General features: G+C 44.9%; 1 protein-coding gene across 1 annotated transcript; it reads left to right on the forward strand.

Annotated features, from left to right (window-relative positions):
• Positions 1–629: 629 nt before the first annotated feature.
• anpepb.1 (alanyl (membrane) aminopeptidase b, tandem duplicate 1) lies at positions 630–11,872 on the forward strand. The gene is made up of 20 exons (XM_027160890.2): positions 630–1,379; positions 1,548–1,690; positions 1,992–2,128; positions 2,230–2,356; positions 2,442–2,596; positions 3,320–3,433; positions 3,559–3,702; positions 4,265–4,330; positions 5,317–5,382; positions 6,133–6,305; positions 6,418–6,494; positions 6,850–6,983; positions 7,244–7,299; positions 7,488–7,635; positions 7,767–7,858; positions 8,217–8,327; positions 10,042–10,209; positions 10,799–10,939; positions 11,099–11,180; positions 11,576–11,872. Exons 1-20 carry the CDS (start codon positions 685–687, stop codon positions 11,726–11,728), a joined length of 2,982 nt encoding a protein of 993 aa, XP_027016691.1. The 5' UTR covers positions 630–684; the 3' UTR covers positions 11,729–11,872.
• The last annotated feature ends 1,184 nt before the right edge of the window (positions 11,873–13,056 follow it).

Here is a 13,056-nt window from a genome sequence, read left to right on the forward strand (position 1 = left end):
GGTTCATCAGAGTCAGTAAGAACACAGGACAAATCCTGCTCAAGCTTCTTATACTGTCTCTTTGTACAGGTCTCTTTTGGCTGGGATACACCTTGTTGTCTAGCCGGATGTCTTTAAATGGTAATCATGGTCACATACACCTTGGCTTGTTATTGTTACAGTTACCACCCAAATGGTCACTTTAAATGGTGATCACAGTCACAGACCGTTTGTTAGTGACGATCCCTGACGTCCTGCTGCAGCTCCCTTACTAACGATTTAATAGTTCGAAACGTTTTACCTTATGATACTTTTTTTAGGAATGCGCTCTTTCCGATGTGTCTCTTGGAGTGGAATCTGGGTATATTTATCTGTAATATCTTACACCTATGTGGTGTCAGAAAAAGACCATGGTACAAAAAAAATTAGACAAGGACCTGACGTCTCAGGTCCATCATGTCAGAGTCCAGAAACAGGGTTCTTCTCAATTACAGTAGCTCTCTTTTCCACTGACTCATCAAATTCATGTTGACGCTTGTAAACAGCCAGATGCCCTCTGAACCCATGGCTTTATTGGTTACTGTGTGCTAATAGATGAGTTATTAAATCTGATGGGAGGAGGAACCTCTGAATAAGAAGGAGTGCAGACACCCCCCCCCACCCACCCACTTGTTCCACTGTCAGTTTGCAGCACGTCTGTTCATCATGGGGAAAGGGTTCTATATTAGCAAAACAGTCGGGATCTTCGGGATCGTGCTGGCCGTCGGAGCCGTGGCCACCATCATCGCTCTCTCTGTGGTTTACTCTGAAGAAAAGTCCAGAAACAAAGAAATCGAGGTGAAACCAACAGAAGGAACAACAACAACCACAAACCAGCAAACCACAAACCAGCAAACCACAAACCAGCAAAGCACAAACCAGCAAACCACAAACCAGCAAACAACAATCCAGCAAACCACAAACCAGTCAACCACAAACCAGTCAACCACACCAGCACCCATTGAACCATGGGACAGTTTTCGTCTCCCTGATACACTTATCCCAGAGTTTTACGATATCACGCTATGGCCGCGTCTCAAACCGAACGCCGAGGGTCTCTACATCTTTACGGGAAACTCTAGCGTGGTGTTCAAGTGTGTGAAGGAGACGGATCTCATCCTGATTCACGCCAACAAGCTGAACCTGACCTCTGAAGCTGTACTGACCACGCTCAACGGCTCTCCTGCACCGTCCATCACATCTAACCGCATTGTCAGCGAAACCCAGTATTTCGTTTTCCACTTGAGTGAGAAATTAAAAGCAGGAGACTGGTACAGACTCCACACCGAGTTCATTGGGGAACTGGCAGACGATCTGGGAGGATTTTACAGGAGCGAGTACGAAGTAAATAATGTCAAGAAGTAAGAAAGAACCTTTTATTTTTCAAATGTGTGAAGTTTGAAGATGGAGAAAACCTTTATATATATATTTGTATATAGATTTTATTACTCCTTATTGTAGGTGCCTTCTGCTGGTTTTGCTGTTTTCTGTATTTTGAGGTAACTGTAAATTCTTGTGTATATTTTTAGGGTTGTGGCCACGACGCAGATGCAGGCCACAGACGCCCGGAAAGCTTTCCCTTGTTTTGATGAACCTGCGATGAAAGCTTACTTTAATATCACTTTGCTCCATGAACCAGGAACCATCGCACTTTCTAACGGCAGAGAAATTGGTACAAAACATAATGACATTTTATAACTTGTAGCTCAGTTCATGAGCTCAGTAACAGCGTGTTAATGTTTATGTGTAAGTTTGGGTCTGATGTAGTTCAACTGAAGTTCAGGAATATTTAACAAATACAAGTAAAGTGCATAAAATTAATAATAAATGACGCAAGAAAAACACGATTCATACCAACCACCTTGTAACAGGTTAAAGTCATCGATATCATTATATATCTTATACACTACTCAGGTGAAAAGGTTGTATACGATCAAACCGTTCAGTCATTCGTGTTTTTTCTTCTTTCTCAGATTCAGTCGAAGTGATGGAAGGCGGTGAGAAACTGAATAAAACACGATACGAAAAAACCCAGAGAATGTCAACATACTTGCTGGCGTTTATTGTCAGTGATTTTAAATCGATCGAGAAAATGTCGGACGAGGTTTTGGTAACTGAATCTTTCTCTACGCTAATTTGGTTTACTTTATGGTTTATATGACAGTTGCATTGTCTTCAGCAGCAGCTATGTTTCTCTGTTTTGTTGCCCAGATTCGTATTTTTGCACGTCAGGAGGCCATCGATGCAGGACAAGGAGACTACGCCCTGAACAAAACGAGCGACATCCTGAAATTCTTTGAAGGCTATTATAAAGTCAAATACCCGCTCACCAAATCAGGTGAGAAATTAAGTTAATCTTTCCATAACGGTGAGTTTACTGTCAATAAATGAAGTAAATGCTGATGTTGAAATGCTGTGTGTAGATCAGGTGGCGCTGCCAGACTTTAACGCAGGTGCGATGGAGAACTGGGGTTTGATCACATACAGAGAAACAGCTCTGCTCTACGACAGTGAAGTGTCCTCTAACGGGAATAAAGAGCGAGTTGCCACCATCATCGCTCATGAACTCGCGCACATGGTACTTTTAACTCTCATTCGTCTTTACTGTCCCATTCATAGCAATAAAGTTGTAGTTAAAATTAACTTTAAATAATTAAACTAGATTTATTCTTCTTACTGATGGTTTACAGAAGCAGAACAGAGGCAAGCAGCATCCCAAAGTCTTTAATAAGAAAGATTACATACATATAAAGACTTTTAGACAAAAATCAAATCTGTAAAACGTGGGTTAGCATTGATGTTAAGTCTAATTAAAGTGCCATTTCATTAGGTTGGGTGTGGTCACGGTGTGGTTATAGCGTGGTCACGGTGTGGTCAGGGTGTGGTCACGGTGTGGTCATAGCGTGGTCACGGTGTGGTCACGGTGTGGTCACGGTGTGGTCACGTTGTGGTCACGGCGTGGTCACGGTGTGGTCACGGCGTGGTCACGGTGTGGTCAGGGTGTGGTCACGTCGTGGTCATGGTGTGGTCAGGGTGTGGTCACGGTGTGGTCATAGCGTGGTCACGGTGTGGTCAGGGTGTGGTCACGGCGTGGTCACGGTGTGGTCATAGTGTGGTCACGGTGTGGTCATGGTGTGGTCACGGCGTGTTCACGGTGTGGTCAGGGTGTGGTCATAGTGTGGTCACGGCGTGGTCCCGGTGTGGTCAGGGTGTGATCAGGGTGTGGTCAGGGCAGACGTACAGCAGAATGAAACAGACTCTAATAGAGTGATAAAAACAGAGTGCTTGTTTTCTCTCTCAGTGGTTTGGGAACCTCGTTACTATAAAATGGTGGAACGATCTGTGGCTGAACGAAGGTTTCGCCTCCTACGTCGAATATCTCGGAGCTAACAGCACAGAACCTGACTGGCATATTGTAAGTTATTCATTCATTAAACTGATTTTTATTGTTTAAATCAGGACTAAAACCTGTTAGTTTATCAGCCCAATGCTGTCTTCTGATTGGCTGATAAAACTGAACACTTCTTCTTCCTTCATCAGACAGATCTGATAGTGCTGAATGATGTGCACAGAGTTTTCGCCGTGGATGCTCTGGCCTCCTCCCACCCACTGTCCTCTAAAGAAGAAGAAGTCCTGAGACCAGAGCAGATCAGTGAGGTGTTTGACGCTATCTCCTACAGCAAGGTAACACTCAAGAATAAACCTGATCCTTAACCCTGCAACTCAGTCCCACCCTTAATGTAACCCCACCCTCAATGTAACCCCACCCTCAATGTGACCCCACCCTCAATGTGATCCCACCCTCAATGTGACCTCACTCTCAATGTAACCCCACCCTCAATGTGACCCCACCCTCAATGTAACCCCACTCTCAATGTAACCCCACCCTCAATGTGACCCCACCCTCAATGTGATCCCACCCTCAAGGTAACCCCACCCTCAATGTAACCGCACCCCTCAATGTAACCCCACCCCTCAATGTAACCCCACTCGCAATGTAACCCCCCCCGCAATGTGATCCCACCCTCAAGGTAACCCCACCCCGCAATGTAACCCCACCCCTCAGTCCATCCAGACCCCTCTGTTTAACCCCACCCCTCTGTGTAACCCCACCCCTCAGCCTGCTCAATCTTAACAATCTTTATTCATTTACATCCTGTTTCTATAATGTACTTGATGTATAGTGCGTGTGTGTGTGTGTGTGTGTGTGTGTGTGTGTGTGTGTGTGTGTGTGTTATGCTTCTAGGGGGCGTCGGTGTTGAGGATGCTCTCAGATTTCCTGACTGAAGAAGTTTTCAATCAGGGCCTCACTGTAGGTTCCAGCTTTTTTTCTTCTTAATTTACATAAAACAAAAAATTACACAAGTTAAAGCGCCCTTCAGGATCGACTTCTGTTAGCTCGGGCTAGCTTAGCTTATCTAAGTTTACAGGGTCTACAGTAAGACACAGCAGATGTTCCATATCATCTACAGCTAACAATAAACACAGCTCAGATTGTCACTGTACCAAGACGGATAAAAGGACATTTTATTTGCTTCCTGATATTTGTAATTAAAATGTGAATTACAAAGGGTATAGGGTTAGGGTTAGGGTTAGGATTTAGGGTTGGGGTTAGGGTTGGGGTTGGGGTTAGGGTTAGGGTTAGGGTTAGGATTTAGGGTTGGGGTTAGGGTTGGGGTTAGGGTTAGGGTTGGGGTTAGGATTTAGGGTTAGGGTTGGGGTTAGGGTTGGGGGTTGGGGTTAGGGTTAGGGTTGGGGTTAGCGGTTAGTGTTAGGGTTAGAATTAGGAGTGAGTTAGGGTTAGGATTAGGATAGGGTTGGGGTTAGGATTAGGAGTGGGTTAGAGTTGGGGTTAGGGTTAGAGCTAGGAGTGGGTTAGGGTTGGGGTTGGGGTTGGGGTTGGGGTTGGGGTTAGGGTTGGGGTTGGGGTTAGGGTTGGGGTTAGGGTTGGGGCTAGGAGTGGGTTAGGGTTGGGGTTGGGGTTGGGGCTAGGAGTGGGTTAGGGTTGGGGTTAGGGTTAGAGTTGGGGTTAGGGTTGGGGTTAGGGTTGGGGTTAGGGTTGATAAACATTTCATTGTGTATTCTTAATTCAGTCACCGTTGGACGAGCGTCTATCACACAGAATCTACCAAGTGAATAAGTTGCATGAAGACTAAGTGTAAACACACAATAGTATAACAGCTTATAATTACACAATACACACAGCTGAGAACAATGTTCAGGGGGTGGAGCCAAATCAGCAAGGAAAGCATTAAGTGATGAATCCACAATCATTTTATTATTGCTTCTTCTTTCCAGAGCTACCTTAATCACTTCCAGTTCCAGAACACAGTGTACACAGACCTTTGGGATCATCTCCAACAGGTGAGATGTTTCACCCTGTAGTACTGAGTTCATCACAGTAAAGACGCAAACATGCAACAACAGGATGATATAAAAATGGTAGAAAATATTCGAGAAAATGACCAATCAGAATCCAGAATTTAAAAGAGCTTTGGTGAGAAATGAAATTAACTCATAGGTTAAAATGTTCCAAGGCGTCACGGTGCCTTAGTGGTTAGCACGTTCGTCTCACACCACCAGGGTCGGGGTTCGATTCCCACCTCCACCTTGTGTGTGTGGAGTTTGCATGTTCTCCCTGTGCCTCGGGGGTTTCCTCCGGGTACTCCGGTTTCCTCCCCCGGTCCAAAGACATGCATGGTAGGTTGATTGGCATCTCTGGAAAATTGTGCGTAGTGTGTGAGTGTGTGAGTGAATGAGAGTGTGTGTGTGTGCCCTGTGATGGGTTGGCACTCCGTCCAGGGTGTATCCTGCCTCGATGCCCGATGACGCCTGAGATAGGCACAGGCTCCCCGTGACCCGAGAAGTTCGGATAAGCGGTAGGAAATAAATGAGTGAGTGAGAGAGTTAAAATGTCCCTTAAGTGTTTATTAGATCACTGAGGCTTGTAGCTTCTAAAACGTTCTATGTTTCTGATAGCGAAGCAGTCTGAACTCTGGAGGTTCTACAGTGAGCATTTTAGAGGTCCACCAGAGGAACAACCAGGAAGTGAATTCTGGAGTATATTATAAAGTGTTGTGTGGTGTTTAATGTCTGGTGTTTAATCTCTTTCAGGCTGTAGATGCTTCTGGAACACAGCTTCCATTGACTGTTAGTGCAATCATGGACCGCTGGGTTCTTCAGATGGGTTTCCCAGTGGTGACAGTTAACACAACGACGGGAGCGATCACTCAAGCTCACTTCCTCCTCGATCCTGAGTCTGTTGTGGAGCGACCTTCTCCTTTCAAGTAGGGCGGATTTCAAAGAAATCAACATTTCTTCACAAAAACACACGATTCCTGAGATGTGTGACTGAATCCTGAATCATATACCAGATATGTGACTGTTATTTTCTTTTAGCTATGAGTGGATTGTTCCAATACAATGGATGAAGAATGGAGATAAGCAGAACATCTACTGGTTGAAGACCAAAAACGGTCAGTAGAGAACCAGACTGAGGATAAAAACCAAACATTTAATTTTCACAAATCTATTATTGAATTTATATTTCTTTTGACAAACACACCCCTTTTATCAAACCAAAAATTATATTCACCCCTTTAACCCCTTCCCTCTCGGACGAGCCCAATGAACTCTCTCGTTCACATCAATGTCTCTGGGCTTCTCTGTAAGAACACAGTGAGGAATCTAAAGTTCACCAGACTTGTTGCTCAGCTACATAAATAAACTCTCGGTGTGATCAGTGTGTCTGGACCGATCGATGACTAAAACGGCAGTGAATGAGGACTTAATGCAAATCTTGATGATTTAATGATTTGAACATCTTTATAGAACAAAACAACATGATGAAAATGGTGGGCTCTGATTGGATGGTGGCCAACCTGGATGTGTTGGGATACTACAGAGTGAACTATGACAGGGAGAACTGGATGAAGCTGATAAACAAGCTCCAGACATCTCATAAGGTACCGACTACAGCAGAAACTTCTTCTAAAAGCAACAACCACAACATGTTTTTAGAACCTTCTCCACCTTTATTACTGGTTTACTGGAGAACTCTGGTGTTTACTGGCATACTGATGGAGCTCGTTCATGTTTGTTTGATCGTTTATTTATTGTTTGATGGAATTGTTGCCGTGGTGATTATTTTCTTTTTCTTGTTGAGTTTGAAAAGTCTGAAATAAGATTCTCAGTGACATTGAACCCGTGTTTCTTTGTTCTCCAGAACATCTCTGTGATTAACCGAGCTCAGATTATAGATGATGCTTTTAATCTTGCAAGGTGAGTATTAAGTTATTACTCGGCTCACTATAACATTTTAAGAAAACATTATTTGACGATTGATTTTGGAGCCATTTAAGACGAGCTCTGGGTGTTATTTAATATCATTCTTATTGCCATCAATCAGCCAACCGGATCTCACTCTACTGCACTGATATTAGTAAAGCAGGATATTTGTTTGTCATCAGGGCGAGAATTATTGAGACCGAGTTGGCTCTGGACACTACACTGTATTTATCAGTGGAGAGAGAGTACATGCCCTGGGAGTCAGCACTGGACAATCTGGATTACTTCTACCTCATGTTTGATCGCACAGAGATTTATGGATTATTGCAGGTCGGTTTATATTCTACATCGTGTGTGTGTGTGTGTGTTTACTGGTGAGGTGGTGGTGGGTGGCGTTATGGTGAGGGGGCGGAGTTTGTTTCCTTTTCTCTCAGATCTAACTGCATCATTTCATTAAGCAGAATTACACAATGCAACAAGTGGAGCCACTTTTCCAGTACTTCGAAGCCCTCACTAACAGCTTCACCACCATCCCTGACCATCACATGGACCAGTGAGTCTCTGTGGTTGTATAGAATTATTTAGCTTTGAATCTCTGTTATATGAATTTAATTTTAAATCTTTGCTGTGTGTCAAAGAGCCGTCATAGTTTCAGTCGTTTAGTTGTTTTTTTGGTTTTTGCATTTTATTTATTTTAGTTGATAAAAGTTTTGTAGTAAATTCTAAATCAAGCAACAAATCTGCATTTTTTTCTTATACGTTTAATTTTAAAAATACAAATACGATGTTTTATTGAATGACAGTTAATATATAACTAATAAATATAGTTATTTTGGTGATATATCGTTTACATTGTATGTGTGTGTGTGTGTGTGTGTGTGTGTGTGTGTGTGTGTGTGTGTGTGTTCCAGGTATAATGAGGTGAACGCTCTGCGTGTGGCCTGCAGCACCGGAGTGGTCAATTGCACAACTCTTGTAAAGACATGGTTTGAGAAATGGATGTCAAATCCCAGCTACAACCCGTGAGTCTTATTATGATCATATACACTATATATATATGTTTTGTCTGTGACACACACGCGTAAACTATAATGAATATTAATACACGAGATAGAGATCCCATTTGCTCGTCATTTTACACTCCTTGAACCGCCACCTTATTGTGGTGGAGGGGTTTGCGTGCCTGAATGATCCTAGGAGCTATTTTGTCTGGGCTTTTTGCCCCTGGTAGGGTCTCCCAAGGCAAACAGTTCCTGGGTGACGGGCCAGACAAAGAGCGGTTCAAAACCCCTTATGAAGAAGAATAAAACAAGGTCCGTGATGTCGCCCGGTATGGTGCAACCGGGGCCCCACCCTGGAGCCAGGCCCGGGGTTGGGGCTCGCATGCGAGCGCCTGGTGGCTGGGTCTTACCCCACGGGGCCTGGCCGGGCTCAGCCCGAAGGAGCGACGTGGGGCCGATCTCCAGTGGGCCCACAACCTGCAGGAGAAACCGTGAGGGGCCAGTGCATTGTGGATTAGGTGGCAGCTGAAGGCGGGGGCCTCGGCGACCCAATCCCCGGACACAGAATCTGGCTCTAGGGACATGGAATGTCACCATGCTGGGGGGAGCTGGTGCGGGAGGTAGAGAGAAACCGACTAGAGATAGTTGGGCTCGCCTCCATGCACAGCTTGGACTCTGGAACCCAACTCCTCGAGAGAGGCTGGACTCTTTACTACTCTGGAGTTGCCCGACGGTGAGAGGGGCGGCGGGCTGGTGTGGGCTTGCTCATAGCCCCCCAGCTCAGCCGCCATGTATTGGAGTTCACCCCGGTGAATGAGAGGGTCGTTTCCCTGTGCCTTCGGGTCGGGGAGAGGTCTCTCACTGTTATTTGTGCTTACAGGCCAAATGGTAGTGTAGAGTACCCGACCTTCTTGGCGTCTCTGGGAGGGGTGCTGGAAAGTGCTCCGACCGGGAAATCTGTTGTTCTACTGGGAGACTTCAACATTCATGTGGGCAGCGACAGTGACACCTGGAGGGGTGTGATTGGGAGGAATGCCCCCCCCCGACCTGAACCCGAGTGGTGTTCTCTTATTGGACTTCTTTGCTAGTCACAGTTTGTCCATAATGAACACCATGTTCAAGCATAAAGGTGTCCATCAGTGCACGTGGCACCAGGACACCGTGGGTCAGAGGTCGATGATCGACTTTGTGGTTGTTTCATCTGACCTCCGGCCGTATGTCTTGGACACTCGGGTAAAGAAAGGGGCGGAGCTGTCAACTGATCACCACCTGGTGGGAAGTTGGATCCGATGGCGGGGGAGGAAGTTGCTCAGACTTGGCATACCCAAACATACTGTGAGGGTCTGCTGGGAACGTTTTGCAGAGTCTCCTGTCAGAGAGATCTTCAACTCCCACCTCCGGCAGAGCTTCATCCAGATCCCGAGGAAGGTTGGAGACATTGAGTCCGAGTGGACCATGTTCTCCACCTCCATTGTCGACGCGGCTGCTCGGAGCTGTGGCCTCTGAGGAAGCAGAGGGCGGGGGCCCCCGTGACCCGGTCCCGGATAAGCGGTAGAAAATGGATGGATGGATGGTTCATTAGTAACGTGATTTTATTCTCCACAGAGTTCCAGTGTATTTGTTCATGTTTATTTCGACATTATTTCTGTATCAGTTGGAGTCTAATATAATACAGCACCCATCAGCTCTGCCTGGTATGTAGGAGTCTGGTAATGTTGTTATTCTCCTTACACAGGATCCACCCTAACCTTCGGTCCACGGTGTACTGCCAGGCCATCGCTGCAGGGGGCGCCACAGAGTGGGACTTTGCTTGGTCCATGTTTAAGAACGCAACCATCGCCACCGAGGCCGACAAACTGAGAGCCGCCATGGCATGCAGCTCCACACCAGAGATCCTCAAAAAGTAAAGAAAAAAACTTTTATTAAACAATAATGACATAAATGCAAATAAATTTACATCAACATTTGATGTTCTGTAAAGCTGCTTTAATACGACGTCCACAAATAACGTGACACACGTTGGCCACTTTATTAGGAACAGCCAATCAGTCAAACGTGGTAGAAGCACAATGTATACAAACCTACACAGTGTCAGAACACACGACACCTCAAACCATGAGGTGGATGAGGTACAAAAGCAGAAGACCACATCATGTTCCTCTCCCATCAGCCAAGAACATTACGCTGATGCTCTCATGGACACAGACTCAACTAAACAGATCGAGATTAGAAAAAAAACCTTCTCTTTTTCCACTTTTCATCTGTCTGTGTCCATGAGAGCATCACGGTCCTGTTCTTGGCTGAAGGGAGAAGAACTTGACTTGATGTCCATGCTGAGAGATTTTTTTTTTGCTCACTGTGATTGTAAGTGATGATCTGAGTTACAGTATGCTTCATGTTGGCTGATCGTCCTGGGCATCTGATTGGCTGATTGGACTATAACTATAAGTGTTCCTGTTAAAGTGACCAGTGAGGATATCTGTCTGTTGCAGGTATCTGACTTACACACTGGATCCAACAAAGATCCGTAAACAGGACGCGACGTCTACCATCATATACGTGGCGAATAACGTGGTGGGTCAGCCGCTAGCCTGGGACTTCATCAGAGCCAACTGGGAGTACATCTACAGAGAGTGAGCGTCTCCTCACACCATCACACTGACTGTATATCACAATAATCTCACTGTTATTCATGTTCATTACACAGACAGTTAAATAAATAAATAAATGAATAAATAAATAAAGTGTAACACAAACACTTGGACTGTAACGATGTGTGTTTACATGTGCAGGTACGGCGGGGGATCTTTCTCCTTCGCTAACTTAATCAATGGTGTCACCAAACGCTTCTCTACTGAGTCCGACCTCAATCAGGTACACACACACTCACACACACACACAAACACACACACTCACACACACACACAAACACACACAAACACACACACTCACACACACAAAAACACACACAAACACACACAAACACACACACTCACACACACACAAACACACACACTCACACACACAAACACACAAACACACACACACACTCACACACACTCACACACACAAAAACACACACACACACACACACACACACACTCACACACACACACACACACACACACACACACACACACACACTCACACACACAAAAACACACACAAACACACACACACACACACACACACACACACACACACACACACACACACACACTGCATGTCCCTAAATCTTCTGAACCTCTCTCATGTGTTTGATGTTATAGTTGGAGCAGTTTAAAAAAGATAATGAACACATCGGATTCGGTTCTGGTTCCATGGCCATCGAGCAGTCCATCGAGAGGACGAAGGCCAACATCAAGTGGCTCAATCAGAACCGGGACGTGGTGAAAGTATGGCTGGAGGCAGCAATTAAATAATAAACACACACACAAGTATTTTTTATCCTGCTCATCATCTTTATCACTAATTTATATTAAATATTTTCAATAAATGTCTGATGTTAAATGACTAATGCATTAAACGTCTCTGATGTGGAATAAAATAAAACAATTCTTAATGTTTTTGACGTATTTGTGTATTTATTTCTCCACAATCACAGGATTTAACATACTGAGGCAAGATAAATACGACAGTACCCTCTACACCAGCTGGGGTATTTTGCCACAGGAAATAGTTTATTCTTTTGAGTTGTCCATTAATCAATTTATCAAAAAATGCAACACAAATTTGTTCCCACTGATCAGGAGACAGGTTTAATACAAATAAACAATATTTATTTATGCATCAAAGTTTCCCACAATATAAAAAGCACATCATCATAACCAAAAAGCATCACTGCACACACACACACACACACACACACACACACACACACACACACACATACATATACACACACACACACACACACTCACACAATGTCCTCTGAAATGCCCAAGTTCCGGAACACGTGCTGGCACATTGTTCTGGCCATTTCCATCGCCGAGGGAAAACCTTTTAGCAAGATGAGTTTGTATGCTTTACAGAATCTGTCCACCGCCACTAAAACAGAACCCCTGTGAGTTAGGGGTCAGTAACTATGGTGATATGTGTCCATGGGCAATGTGGCATGGATAGGGGTACCAAGAGTCCAGCTGGTAGTTGGTGGCGGGTGCGTGTTTGGGCACAACCTGAACAAGTGTTGACATATTTTCTGGCATCTCTGGGTAGAGAGCGCCACCAGAAGGCATTTCCAAGAAGTTGTATAGTTCTCTGAATGCTGGTGTGTCCTGTGATGTACGAACCCACTCGATGACTCACTGCCAGCAAGTCGGAACCCCGGAGGAGTTTCTTCCTGTTGTAGGGTCTGGTAGATTTCATCCATGCTATTAAAACTGGTGGGTTGCAATGATGATTGGGGGAATAGGTTCGGGGTCAACCGATATCTCCACTCCTTTAGAGCCTCTTTGATCGACAGCAGTTCCTGGATGTCCACATCGTAGTCAGACTTGGCTGGGGTAGGTGTGTGAATAGAAGGCACAGGGATGGAGTCATCGGTAGGTGTGGGCCATTCCGTGATGGCTGTTACTTTACTCATGTCCTTGGCTGCTGATGACACACCCACCCCAGAAAGGTAATAATGTGTTGACTACTCACATTTTTTGGCCTACAGGTTATGCTGCTGTAACCTTTGCAGGACTTGGAAGATTCAGAAGATCTTTAAATATGTCATTAATGAAGACCTAGAAGACCGAGGGTGTGTAAT

The sequence above is a fragment of the Tachysurus fulvidraco genome, chromosome 17, assembly GCF_022655615.1.
Source record: "Tachysurus fulvidraco isolate hzauxx_2018 chromosome 17, HZAU_PFXX_2.0, whole genome shotgun sequence".
Lineage (NCBI taxonomy): Eukaryota > Metazoa > Chordata > Actinopteri > Siluriformes > Bagridae > Tachysurus > Tachysurus fulvidraco.

Bases quoted from the DNA above. Each gene is read 5' to 3' on its own strand.
- anpepb.1 (XM_027160890.2), top strand. From the start codon at position 685: ATGGGGAAAGGGTTCTATATTAGCAAAACAGTCGGGATCTTCGGGATC. The intron at 2,597-3,319 runs GTACTTTTAACT...TTTCTCTCTCAG, and splicing joins CTCATGAACTCGCGCACATG to TGGTTTGGGAACCTCGTTAC. The intron at 11,181-11,575 runs GTACACACACAC...TTGATGTTATAG, and splicing joins CTGAGTCCGACCTCAATCAG to TTGGAGCAGTTTAAAAAAGA.